This window comes from Egretta garzetta, unplaced genomic scaffold (assembly GCF_000687185.1).
Source record: "Egretta garzetta isolate BGI_Z169 unplaced genomic scaffold, ASM68718v1 scaffold200, whole genome shotgun sequence".
Lineage (NCBI taxonomy): Eukaryota > Metazoa > Chordata > Aves > Pelecaniformes > Ardeidae > Egretta > Egretta garzetta.
Window position 1 is genome coordinate 1,363,289 of NW_009258379.1, and position 14,154 is coordinate 1,377,442.

Consider the following 14,154-nt stretch of genomic DNA (forward strand, 5'->3'; position numbering starts at 1 on the left):
CCACGCTTGCCTCATGATCTCATGGCATTTTGAAAAATACCTTTTATTCACTTTAATACAATTTATCTAGTTATTTTAAATGTACAAAAATTACTCTTCTGCACTACAGAGATGCAAATCAAAAAAGCTTCATAACCACTTACGATCATGTTGTTACCATGGAAGCTTTCACTTTTCTTTGAGAAGTAATCTTGCTCTTTCTTGATAATAATTGGCAAGATGCAGTATCTTGCAGAGTAATTTCTATGTGTTTTTGTAATGCTGGATTTTTAAGATGAGTGTGCTTTCAGTAGAATCCCTAGCTTTAACTAGTATTTGGTGTTTTTACCCTGTGGAACTGACATTTTGGATCTTGGATATAAAGATACATTTAGATTAAATTTTATTTTGCGTATTTTGATACAAAGGTGGATTATCCTCTTCATCTTGTTCTTTCCTTTTAAAATACAGCTTGCACTTCTAATATTGCTAGAAATCTCAAACTTCCTGGTGATTTCATAATTTTTCTTAAAATCATTGCAACAAACCTTGGCAAATTACAATGTCAGATGACCACACGATGACAGATAGCAATGTGACTGCAATACAAAGTGAACGTGGGTCATAGGACACTCTGTCTTCTATCGAACACCAATTTCATGCATCCAACTTGAAGCATAGGTCTTTAGGATTGAAGAATATTCTACTTAAATGCTATTGTGGGAAATTCTCCTTTGGAAAGTCAGAGGAGTCCTGGAGTACTATGAACCTAAGAGCTAGTGTGACCTTGCAGCTGATAAAGGGAAAAAGTAGAGAGTCCTGAAAAATAACACTTCTGTGTACAGCAGTGTAACCACCATTGAATAGCACGCCTGATTGCCGTGTCGTATAGGCAGTTGGAGGGAGCTGCAGGGGTGATTTGCGTTTGGGAAAGCATGTTTTGCACTAAACAATGCTATTTACTCCGAAGTAGAGGAAAAGTGAAAACGACTGCATTCAACTTGGAGTTATGGCTCGAGTGATAGCCTAGTTAACCCGAAAGCATCTTTCTTGCAGCTTGCTCAGCCATAATTTGATCTAGGAAGCTATCTGGGTAGGTGCTTCCTATGTTTATATTTTTATAAATCAGTGTACTGAAGACATAGCACTCATGTCTTGGTTAACATTTTTTATATTACACAGCAATATTACAGCAGTGGGAATATTTTCTTTGTGTAAGTAGCCCCTTGCAAGTACTGCGCTTAGGTTTCATTGTGCTGTTGAGTGTTTTTGTTCTGGTATAGTTTTGTAGACCTTGGTCAGTCAATTCTGATAAAAAAAAACCAAACCCAAACCCTACTTGATTGGAAGAGTATTCCTCTGCTACTCCTCTGCAGCTTTTATATTCTAGAAGTCATCATGTGAGTATGATGGTCTGTAAATTATTTAGTGTTAGACGTTGTGATGAACGATTAGCTTGTTAATGTATGATTTTAAAGGCTTTGCTTCTAGGTGCTCTGTGCAGCAAAGTGTTCCTTTTAGTTAGATTATTAATTTAGAAATGAAAGTGGTTTTAATACAGCGAATAGTGATGTAAATGAGCACAGTTCACTTGGGAGCTTGCTCACTTTACAGCCAGGCTTCTTTCTATTCTGGGTCTTGCATTAGCACATCATGTTTCATTTAATAGCTTAGTTCTTAAGAGACTCACAAATTGCTGATAAACAATACTGGCAGACCTTCACTTCGTACTTCTTTATGCTGTTAACAAAGTAGATCACGTTTGAATAATATGTTGTGGAAATTTAAATGGAATGAAGTGAAGTCTCAAGAGCTTGTTGTTAACTTACTATGTTTAATTATTGCAGCACTTGCAGCTATGCTTATTGCTTTGTGGAGGTTCAGAACATTATGTTCAAGGATGTAATTTATTATAATCTGCTGCATTGGATTCAGAGCGTTGGTAGGTGTTTGTACTCCAGATAGACAAATGTTCTGTTTACAGTTACGTGTAACAGTATGTACTTACCAAAAAATCTGGCGACTGCTGTCAGCATTTCAACAAGTTGATTTGGTTTTCAAGTTGTAAATGTTGGGAGGTTTTTGTCAGGCTGCAATTACTGAAAGTGGAAGTGAGTTTCAGAGGAACTCCAGTTTAAATATGGGCTTAGGGTTCTGTAACTTTTTATGTTTGGGAAGATTTGAGTAGATGAGGTAAACTAGTAAAGCTGATTGGTTATGCTTGCTTTTAAAAGCAAGTGATTGAATTGTCTCTACTTGTAATCCGCTATCAATGTGTTGTGGCTGTTTTAAAAGGAATGCAAAAGGAGATCTGTATTTCGACTGCTTTGGCAATCAGATGAAAATTCAGTTTAATCTTGTTCTTTTGGGCTTCTGTATTACCAAAGAGAAGAATATTTTTCCAACCTGGAGTTCTGGTTTTTTTATTCATGTAGTGAAAAGAACTGGTACTCAGGACAACAAAGTAAATAATGCTGGAGCATTATAGACTGAATTGTTGACTGTAAACCACTGAAGTTAGTTGTGACTGCTTATTAATCCAGCATCTGTTGTATCTCTCAAAGAATTGTTGTGCTAGAATGGAATCAGCTTTGTCTCATGAACGCACCTTCTACCTTCTCTTGGAAAGGCTCTTCTGCCTTTGTCAATTCGCATGTCTTCATGTACATCTGACTGGGAAGACTAGATGCTTTTGAATAAAGTATACTTTAACTAATGTTAATACAGAGTCTATTATAAATTTTATAAAGCAGACTGATTATTTGGGGTGGGGCATCTCGTTCTCATCCAGAGTCTGTTTTTAAACTTTCTAAAGCTAATCCAGTTTATGATATAGATGTCTTGACGGCGCAGTTCAGTTACATTAGTTGCTCGAGTAGTAGGTCACTTAATGACATTATGTGAAGGTAGTTCTATATTACGATAGACTTACTAACCTGTAAAGAGCCATACAGTAAACTAGTTGTAGTTTATGATCTATGAGGTAACGGCTTATTTTAAAGACTCTTCTTGGGCAGAGTTTGGTAACTTGGCCTAGCCGGGTGTGCTTAAAAGGATAGCAATAGCAGAAATACCTGCTCCTTGCTGTGCATGTGTGCTTAGTAATTGTGGCATGTACTATCTCTGCTCACAGGTGAGAGAAATGGCTGCTACCACGCTAAGTGGTCTGCTACAGTGCAATTTTCTCACGATGGATGGGCCCATGCAGACCCATTTTGAACAGCTGTGCAAGATGAGGTTACCGAAAAAACGAAAGCGAGACCTGGGTTTGGTGGTGGATACAATTCCTTCCGGTGGTAAGAAAATTGCTTCAGAGACTAAAACCATGCATGTCGATAGCAGATTAGGAAGAAATAAATATTTTGTGCTACACTTAAATGCTTATTCTGCAAGCAGTCCAGATGGAATAGGATTTGTCCCGTGGTTAAGCAGTATTTAGAAAATTAACAGATACCCAGAAAAACATAAGGCTTGTTGCCTGTGCAGATGTTTTTCCTTGCTAAGCATTCATAAACCATAATGGCAAATCACTTGTCCTTATGTACCCTATTGTCTATTTCTGTGTATGTAGTGCAGATCCTAATCCTTGCTAAGTGCTTCAGGAATTTGATTTACAGCATAAATGATGTATAAGAATACACTACTACCAAAAAAGCAAATAATGGTTTTTTATGATGTTTTTCTACATTAAACTAATTTATTACTTTTCCAGAATTAACATTAAAGAGATTTCTCAGTTTCCCATGTGCACAGCTCGCATAGTTAAGAATGTAGATGATGAGGGATAGCTATTTCCTCAGTAAATAAAGTTTCCTTAGCTGCCACAACATCATTTCACTCCTTATCCACCTTACCTTCTAGTTGTTAGCAGTGTGGTTTTTTATTCTAAAAAAAAAAAAAAACAACCAAAAAAACCCCCGCAAACCAAAAAACCCCCCACACAACCCAACACACAGACACAAAAAAAAAACAGAACAAAAAAAAAAAAAACCAAAAAAACCCCCTTAGTTAATCTTAGTTAGGAGCTTTGGCTTCTGACCAAACATGTAGTGTGTGAGTCACATGCATTTGACCCAGAAGGACTGGGTTTTCATATTGTCAAATAGCTGCGGTATTTGAGAAAACATTCTGAACACAGAAATAGGGGACAGTGGAGATGTAGTTCATGAAGTATGTCCTGAGTAGAGAGAAAGATCCTTTGAGAGAAGAAAGCTCTTTTGAAATGTTTATGAAGTATACAGCAGTTGCAGCTTAATTTTTTTTTTTACACATTCTTCCACTAGAAATGAAATGTAGAATCACAGAATGAATTTGTGATTCTCTGTAAGAAAGCAGCAGCAATTTTGGAGATACATACAGCTGTGGGAATTTATTTGACTATATGGTCTGTTACTGACTGTCTGGTTTTCTGTAAAAACTAGAGATCTCCCTACTGTGGCAGAGTTCTTTGTTTCTATTTTAAATTCAGGGTCAAAACTCAATATTGGCATGTTATTCTAACTAGGTCATCTCTGTTTAATATTTAGGCTCTCTTCAGTCATTCCCATAATTTTCACTGATTTTCACCTAAGTTTTACTGACAACCTGTTTTAGTTTGGCTGTGTCATTGAGGAATGCCTTAGTTGCACCTTGCCAAATGTAATTTCATGTCCTGCAATTACAGACTTGGTTAAACGCCATGCTGGTGTGCTAGGACTTAGCGCGTGTATTTTGTCAAGTCCGTATGATGTACCCACCTGGATGCCACAGCTCTTGATGGATCTCAGTGCCCATCTTAATGATCCTCAGCCTATTGAGGTAAAAATGCCACTTTTCTATTCGATACAACAAATCTAAAATGCACTTGACTCATTCTTTGTTCCCCTTTCCTAGAAAAAATAGGAACCTGTTAAGAAACTTCATTTCTGTTGCTTTTTATTAAATGGCTCCAAGTATGTTTTAAGTCATGGACTGCTTTTAAGTATTTTTTTGTGGTAGTTCTGTTCTTGCTTTCAAATTTAAAGCACAAACTGAAAGCTGCAAGAACTATATCTGTAATGAGGAAATAGTCTTTTTTTAATTAAAAATGTCACTTTTGGGCTTGCCCGTCTAGAAAGTATCAACCTGAACCAAAAAATTGCTCAGAAAATTTTAAAACAAGGGTTTATAAGCAGCCCTAGAAACAAGTTTTTAATGAAATAGTTACCTTTAACTCAATTTTTTTTGCCCTATTTGGTTCTGTTGACCTTTGCTGTTTTAACCAGAGTAGTGAGCTTACAGCTAAAGAATTCCGTAGATTTAACAAACTTTGCTTTGGTGTGCTTTACTGAATCAAGAAACCAAACTGATTGGACTTTTCTTTTGTTAATTTAATAATAATTTAATTATTTTACTAAGAGAACACGGTTTTCCTCTGATTTTTCTTCTGTGCACCTTACGTGATTCATGAACTTTCTCATGTTTTGAGACCCAAACCATTGGTTTGAAAGACCCAAGGAAAAAGAAGGGGGGGGGAAAAGCATTTCACTGACAAGAATCTATTAATTTTTTTCAAACTCAAAATTGTAGGTCAAAGAATCCTTTTCATAAGGATGTTAGAGTCATGACACTGGTCAAAAGACTAACCAGAACTGGGCTGAATTCCCCAGAGCCCTTCTAACCTCTGTAACTGCTTTGCTCTACTCAGCCATTATTTTTGTCGTATTCAACTGGTTTGGGTTTTTTTGTCATGGAGCTTAAATCCATAACTGATACAGATCAATACTGATTGTCTGCCCTGCAGATGACTGTGAAAAAAACGCTGTCAAATTTCCGGAGGACCCATCACGACAACTGGCAGGAGCATAAACAGCAGTTCACGGATGACCAGCTACTAGTGCTTACTGACCTCTTGGTTTCACCGTGCTATTATGCATAGATAGGTAAGTTTATTTGTTTTGACATAAATTGACAGAAACATCAGTCTTATGAAATCTATGCTTGTTCTTCAGTCTAGCAAGAGTAGGGAGGGATCCCTAAACCACAGGGAGAATTACGTCCCTCGCACCTCCGGTGGTCTGTTCAGGATCAGATTTATTTGGGTTAAATATTGTCCATCTTTTTGTGTGTCCCTGTATTACGCTCATGTTTTGCTAGGACACTCGCACTTGTTTTCTTGAATATTGATGCTCCTTTTCTCCATTTTCTGCCAGTTGGCTGCCCTTTAAATGCCTGGCAGTTTCACTAAAGGCAAGGTACTTGCTGCTTTGTGCTTCTGATGCCTCTGAGGATTTAGCCTACCACCCAGTCCAAATCGTCTACATGTCATGATGGGGAATGACTGCCACCAAATCGTTTCCTCTTCCACGCTGTGGCTTTGCTACCGGGTCTCTTTACACGGGCACGTCCCCAAACAGTGAATCTATTCCTGGAGTTTCTCTTTCTTACACTACACAATTCTGATCTCTGTTGTATTGTGATGTTTTGTGACAGTATTCCGAGAGAAGCTTTTTTAATTTGCATTTTCATTTTGTTCTGTGGTAATAACCTGAGGCAGTAATCTTGCTTTGAATTCTTGTTTTGAATTCATTCTTCTTTCTTTTCAGGTTTCTCCTGTTAAAATGGGAATGTAGGAACCTTTCTGCGAAATAAAGGAAACTCAAAGAAATGTATCACGTAGAAAACTTTGTGTTGGAAATCCCGATGCCTAATCAAAACCACTTTTCAATACAAACACAAAGACCTGGTTCTATTCAAAAAGAATTTCACCTCCCCAGGGAGCGGCTGTGGAAGCCCCACGGTCTCCTCCTAACTGCGCTCGCAGAGCCTGATCGTGAGTTTATTGCAAGACCCTTGTCGTGGGCCTGCGTCACACATCAGTCTTGGTTCTGCTTTCTTGCACAGAGTGACTTACACCACGCATTTCTTATCCTCTCTTTCTGACCCTTCTTCCCAGCTGTTTCCGACATCAGAGATATGCAGAGCCAGAGAGTGCTGCACACCAGAATATTGTCAGTGAAGCTCTCCAATTCTGTTGATGCAACTTCTTACCTAGCGAGCATACAATACCAGGAGCCTATCGTTCTCAGAGTTTATTTTTCGCTACTCGGATTTGAGTGCCCATCAGGTGACGGGCTCTGTATCATTCAGTCCACCTCAGGGCAGGATTGCCTTTTTGTATCTTCCTTGTCAAAATGTAAATAGCTGATCTTCTCTGTGCAGTATAGATGATGGCAGGACAAAACGTGGGGAGTGAAAGCTCTTACTGCCTGGCCAGGTCTTCATAGATAGCTTGACCACGTGTGGAATAAAAACAAAATCTATGATTTTCTGCATATTTTTAAGGGTGAAAGACTATGGGTGTTTCCACATAATTAGAGCCCACGGATATGAAATTATGGACTATCAAGTGATGCTTGAATTCACAGAATGAAATGTATGCGCAGTGTGAAAAAGCACTGAATGGCTGACTATTTTTAACAGCATATTCTCATAGATTGTCACTGTTTGAGCAAGCATATCTTGTTCGAAGATTGCGGAAGCTCTGTATTTTTTTGCCTGCAGCTTTGTTCAGAGACTGGTATCTATTGGCTATTTAACAACATGTTTAATATGTGTTACATAGTTGTAAAACACTGTATAAATTGTAGAGGCATTGCATTGACAAAACATTGTACAGTTTGCAACCTTTTGCATAACACCATTGTGAGATTAATTTGTAAAGATTCATACTTAGATGTTAATACGGTAGTAGTTCTGGCTTTTGTATCAAATCAAATGCCATTATTAGTTTTTTAAATTATTTTCTTTAACAGGATATCTCTTCATGTCTGAAAGGCAGAGGTTTTGGTTTGGTTTTCTTGTATCTCATTATTACTAAGTCTCGTTCAGATTTTAATGCGACACTTGTGGCCATCTCTAAACGCTGACATCACATACTCTGGTGTGATAAGCTCATAGAATGTGAGGTACATTGAAATAATTCATAAACTGGTGTGTGTTTCAACTTCCATGCAACCCTACAGGAGCACTGATACATTTTGGGTGATCTACCTTCTGCGTGTGTGACTCATTCCAAACTTCAAAGCACAGCGGTGTTCCTGGTGCAGTATTTAATGAGTGTCAGCACACAGATGTAACCACTGTATAGTGTAGTGCCAAAATTATTATTTCAATTGTGTACGTAGTTTAAGACCCAATAAATGGACTGTTTGTAACATCTGCACTTTTTTGTATTTCTAAAGCGGAAATTTCTTGGTTTGAGACGACAACTTAAGGTTGTTTACTGTGCTTTTGAGCTTTTTGTATGAGGCATGAGTTTCTTGTGGGATTTGGCTGCGAGTTAAGGCAACATTAAGGATTCATTAAAGATTTAGTTCTAACAGTTGGGAAACTAGCTTTTATATTTACGTAGAAGTATCTTGTACCCGGTGAGGCTTGCCAAAAAGCTTACGAACGTCTGAGAAGTGCACTTAAAACTGGAGAAAGTAGATCCACGTGGAGGGGGCTTTGCTGATGGAATTAAAAAACAAACAAACAAACAAACCCACAACAACCCACAACCCCAACTTTTAAAAGTAATGAAAAGTATTTTATTTGCTGCAGAGGATCATCTTTAAAGTATGTTTTAGCTGATTAACCGGTGGAGCAGATGTATGTGCCGATTTCCCTACGCTAAGGGCAGCCAACTATAGGATCCAGCTCTGCTGCTTCTTACTGTAGCTGGGAGTTTCTTTCCGTAGATATCTGTAGTCAAAGTGCAGCTGGAATTGGTGGCAATGTTGAGGATCCAGCGCTCTGCAGAGAATAATTCTGTAGCCAGAGCTATGATGGCAAATAAGTAGGTGGCATTAATTCACAATAGCTGTTTATAAATCAATAGCTGTTTAAAAATCAGTAATAAACTATTTGATCCAAACAGATTGCCCGGAAAACAGAGTACCTATTCCAAGTACAGTTCTATAGGATAAAATATTCCTGTGGTAGTGTGAACAAACTTGTACGAACTGACTTCTTGTGGGTGAAAGATTGTGAAGTCTCCTATTCGGAGGGTGTAGGAACAATTTTTTGAGTTCTTCATCAACTACCGCAACCCCATTGCTGCTTTTATTCCCCTCACTTTCCCCAAGCAATATACACGTGTAATGAATTCTGAGCTTTCCATCACCTTGATGTCTTATGCTGCCTCTTCCCTAAAGCCTTAGAGATGAAAGAACTGCAATACCTCAGTCTGGAGAGGGAGACATTTCTAGCGTGAGAAGAGAGAAATTTTTCCCTTGAACAGGAGGTGGAAAAATATCTTGGAGGTGGTCTGGTAGCCTTGATAGCCTTAGTGGCCACGTGTCAGTCCGCACAGATACCTCAGTGGCCACTGCTGTTTGAAGCACCAAAGAATGGCAGTGACGTAAGGCGGAATTTGTTTGGGTGATTTGGGTGGGGTTTTTTTTCTCCAGTTGCAGCGCCTTACTGTGTAGTGACTACCTAGCGAGACTATGAAGGGGAGCGATCGCCCACATTTCCCTAACCAAGTGGGTATATTTGTGGATGTGAAAACCTGCTGAAATGGCAGCAGAGGCACCATGCTTATTTTGATAAAAACATGTAAGAAAATCATCAAGCAGGCGAGTAAGACTTTAACTTGTGCTTTTGAGTGGCACCACAAACTCAACATTGCTGGACTGTGTTATTAACAAGTTGAGCTAATCTGTATATGGATTTAAAAAAAAAATTCAAAAGGTATGAAGGTTATTATTTCTGATGTGGTATATTATGACTGTATTCCTTTTCTGTCCAGGTATCTGCCCTCTCATCTTTTTTTACCTCTCTGCCAGGCTGCTGGGAGTCCTGTGCTTGGTACAGATGGATGATGTCTCCTGTCAGTTTTTCACAGTTAAGCATCCCCAGCATCCCACACGCCATTCAGTCTCACACTTTCTTCTACAGCTTCAGGCTTCCTGGAATCCTGCAGCAGAGGCTCCAGCTTCCTTTTCCCCCGTGCTGTGGAAAACACAATAATCTGGTAAGATGGAAAAGGGAAAAAAAAACAAACCAATTTATCAGTAGAAGGTTTTGCTAGCCGTTGTCCTTGCAGGATTTTAACTTTAACCCTGCTGTGAATTACCAGCTAATTTGTTGTGCATTCTCACTGGCATTGTGCAGTAACTGGAAGGCAACTTCTGTGGATTTCCCCACCACAAAATACTTGCTGTGCGTAGTTGCCTTGCTGCACAGGCTCTGGAGATGGGGATTTCCAATAAGAGGGGGGGGGAATTTCACCTGAACCTGATCTAGACTTCAGGTTATCTGCAGGCTAGAGGTAACCATGCTCCAGGGAAGGGGGGGTTGTGGTGGTTAATCCAGCGAGGTACTTGGGGCATTAGGACAGCAGTCATTTCCCAGGCCACTGCAAGGAATCAAAGGTTTGATTACGGAAGAACTGTGTGGAAGATGAAGAATAATATTGCTAAGGTGTTTAAGGCAATGCACACAAATTGCAAGCAAATTGTAATTGGTTTGCACTGAGGGGTTTTTCTCTCTCTTGGTCAACAGGTGCTTCTCAGAGCTATTAAGAGAGATTTAGAAGGGAAAGTCTGTGAGGTGAGAGGGAAAAAAAAGGTTAGTGTTCTCTAAGAATACTCTAAGGGTGACTCTTGTAAAGCAGTCTTGAATCAAGAGTTCTCTCAGCATAGATAAAAGCTTAGGCTGTTGCCTACAAAGATTATTAGCGAAATTATCTTTCATTTCTGATGGATTAGAGCGCAGTGCTTAGAGGAATTAGCTGCATCCTAACAAGGCAGCCTTTTTCAAAGGGTGAAGAGGAGAGGGAGCCTTGCTGGCCGTGATCCTTTTCTAATTCTAGACGAAATGGCCTTTTCCACAAAAGGCTTGTGGAAGTTCAGCCTGCTTTCCCTGCTTGGGCCCTTGGCACCCTCACTGCCGCAGGCATTTTGTAGAAATTACCTGAGCAGATTTTGCTGCTGGAGATGGAGCTGGACACCCGCTTCCCTTGGGGAATAGTGAGGGGTACTGGGAAATATGAGGTGCAATCACTTCTGATTGGCATACTAGGGAAAACCAGCAGTAAACCCAATAAATCTGCTCTAGCCCTAAGTGTAGTCAGATGAGCAGTAAGTCTAGGTAGAAGCCCAGGTGAGTTTATTGGGAAAGGGTTCTGTTAAGGGTATCGGTTAAAAGCTTTTCTGTATTCTCTCCTGGCTTCTCTTTCTCTGGGTTAATTTCCCCGTTCATTATTCCTGCTTCTTTCCCCTACAACTCTTTTGTTAAGATCATAAGGCTGAGTTCTTAGGCTGAGATGGGGGCAGGTTTCCACAATTAAAAGTAATTTCCAGTTTCTTGTGGTAAATATCTGCAGAACTTGACACTGCTGTAAAAAAAAAAAAACCTTGGGAACACAATTTCTCCTTACGCAGTAGGAACTCCAACAATGAAAAATATGTGAGAAGCTTGATAGTACTAGAGCCCGCTGGTTTGGGTTTTTTTTTTAATTAATTAGTTTAAGGAAAGTCTGTAGAGTGCTGTAAAGAGTTAATATCCTAGTGCCTTATGCAAGGTGCTGCAAAAGTTGCTGCTCTTGTGATTCCTGCCTTGCAAAACTGAGACTGCTTTCTTCCACTGCTCTTCTCCCCTGTCCCAGACTTCGGCAGCTCTTTTATGAAAGGGGCAGGCTGTGCCAAAGGGACCGTGCTGTGTTGCGTGTTCCCATGGAGATCTTTTTTGCCTCAGCTCATCCCCTTGCTCCCCGAGTACGAGCCCTGTGTCCCAATGACCGTCTCTTGCGCTCCCCGCTGCCCGCAGCGTTCCTCAACGTGCATCACCAAAACACTATCAGGCTTGCGCTTCCCTGCCAAAATGTTTGAGGCTCGCAAGCTATAACGAGGAACACCTTTTCCTCCATTTCAAACTACAGTTCATAACTGTAGAGCAGTAAAGCCTCTTAAACAAAACCAAGCCCTCCCTCCGCGCTCTTCGTGGGCCTGCTAAACTGCATTAGTGAAACGAGTGACAAGCTAAACCTATTACTATTAGAAAATGCAGAGTTTTCTTTTGCTATTTTGCACATAATAGTTCCAAAATATTTAACTCGAGGCCCAACTGTTACGGTTTTGACTCCTGAATCCATTTCTCAGCATCTCAGGTAGGGGTTGCAAAAGCACGCAAGAGATCAGAGTCTTGGTCTTGCAATTCCTGTGAACCCCAGGGGCTTGCTAAAAACACAATCCCAGGAGGCATGTGCAGCCTTATTTCTGTAGGTGTGCTTCCACCTGCTGATCCTGTAACTACGGGAAATTAAGAAGTCTTAATGTCTGGCCAAATAATACCTGGAATTACGTAGACCTTCCCAACTTTTTGAAGGACTCTTGTTTTTGTAAAATGCGTTACTACTCCTATGGTTTTGATAAGTGACACCACAGAAATGGTCACAGCCCAACCTGGACTCGGGGATTAGACGTAGGGTGAAACTAAGGTCAGTTTTTATGCGGTGTCTTGCTTACACCTGAAGTGTGGCGCGTTACCTGCTCTGGAAGGGTGTGGGTATTGTGTGCACATTAGTGTCACATGAAGAGAACAACCACCACTGTTTCCTCAGCATTAATCACTTTGAAATGACTTGGTCTTGTTTAATCACGCAGTTCAGTGCGCTCTGATATTATTTATAAATAAGAAAATGCAAGGAGGGAGATCCCAACCTGTCAATGAAAAGACAACTCGTACTCAAATAGGGCCAGGATTCACCCACAGAATTCAAATTAACCAGGACTTGGAGAACAAAAATACAAGCAAGAGTGGAAACAGAAGTGATAGCCGAGCTGAGAGAGAACATAGCTTGAAGCCATGGGGAACCACAGACATCGTGTGTTGGGTTTGGGGCCTTCTCCCTCCTGTGTGCAACTAGTTTAAGAACAAAACCAAGGCCAAATGCACCTGACCTAGGTGCCCAGGCACGGATGGCTGCTGGCCTTTCCCTGCCACAGACCCCAACAACTGCTCTGGCCCGATTGCCAGCTGCACGTGCGTTTAGCGTGTGAGGCTCATAGGCCAGGCTGAAGTTGTGAGTCAGAGGTTTCTGAAACTAAGAGCAATTTTTTTTTCTATTTTTTTTTTTTTTTTCAGTAAAGAAATGCATTGAAAAATAAACGAGCAAGTAGCACTGACAAGCTTTCAGGATGTCAATCTAGCGCTGTTGTCGCTGCCGTGATGCTTCTACAAAGCACCACTATGCTTTGTAGGGTAGGGGTAGGTTATTAAGATGCTATCTGGCTTAACGTGTGTATGTATATAATGAGTATATGTAGAAATGGACAGCACAAGGCAGGTGCCAGTGCATCAGTCAAAGTACTGGGTCTGCTGTATTTTCACAGCACTTCTGTACCTTGCCTGGCTGGACTTCCATCTCTTCCAACTGCATTTCCAGTGCCTGACATTGAGGTCCCTCAGATGCGTCTGCCTGTGACAGCCTGTGCTGGCTCGGAGAACGTGCGCCGAGCGCTTCCTGATCGTCAAGCCCATGGTAAGTATTTCAAAACCATCCCTTTGAGTGCTCAGGCATCCAGCCCTCTCCATCACTTTAAATGACAACTACTGTCTTCGTGATAGTAGTAGTTGGCAGTAATCAGATAAAGAAATAACGCTGATTCCCCCCCTCCATCTGGGAATACAAACGATCCTTTGCCTTGGATCCTGTGCTGCTGGGTGCAGACAAGCAAACAGAAAGGGCTTCCCTGCCCTGCTGAGTTTGCACGGGGAAACGCAAAAGCGCAAACGGGGGAAGACACAGTGTGCAAAACTCTGCCTTAACTTTTGATGAACGTCAGGTTTTGGTTTGGGGTGGGCGTTTTGTTGGTGTGCAGTCAACACGGAGGGACCCCAAACCTCGTCTGCCCGGCTGTTGACGGGGTGTCCTGGTGAGGGCAGGGCTGGGATGTGACTTGTAGCACAACCTCCAGCTGCCTCCTCTGCTTCATGAAAGCTTCAGGGGGCAGCCTCTGCAGGGTCCCTTGCCCTGCGGGCCCCTCGGCTGGCGCTGTGGGTGCCCGGGGCGGAGGGAAAGGCTCCTGCTGGTGCCGCTCTATGAGGCGCCTGGGACACCGCGCCAGGGGATGGAAGTCGAGGGGGAGAGACTTGCCGGAAACCGGGGGAAGGAATGGGTCAACCCCCAGGTCTGAGGTTGCTCCAGCGCCTTGCGCCCCAGCAGCCGTG

The 14,154-nt window shown here is 41.2% G+C and overlaps 1 protein-coding gene across 2 annotated transcripts in view; it reads left to right on the plus strand.

The window, feature by feature from the left end:
* PSME4 (proteasome activator subunit 4) overlaps positions 1-8,171 on the plus strand; it is a 61,435-nt gene extending 53,264 nt beyond the window's left edge. For both annotated transcript variants that reach the window (XM_009640683.2, XM_035896045.1), the window contains 4 exons: positions 3,113-3,275; positions 4,643-4,776; positions 5,741-5,879; positions 6,543-8,171. In XM_009640683.2, the coding sequence (XP_009638978.1) occupies positions 3,113-3,275; positions 4,643-4,776; positions 5,741-5,875 (432 nt within the window). In that variant the 3' untranslated portion in view covers positions 5,876-5,879; positions 6,543-8,171. The remainder of the gene's footprint in view (positions 1-3,112; positions 3,276-4,642; positions 4,777-5,740; positions 5,880-6,542) is intronic.
* Positions 8,172-14,154: the final 5,983 nt, after the last annotated feature.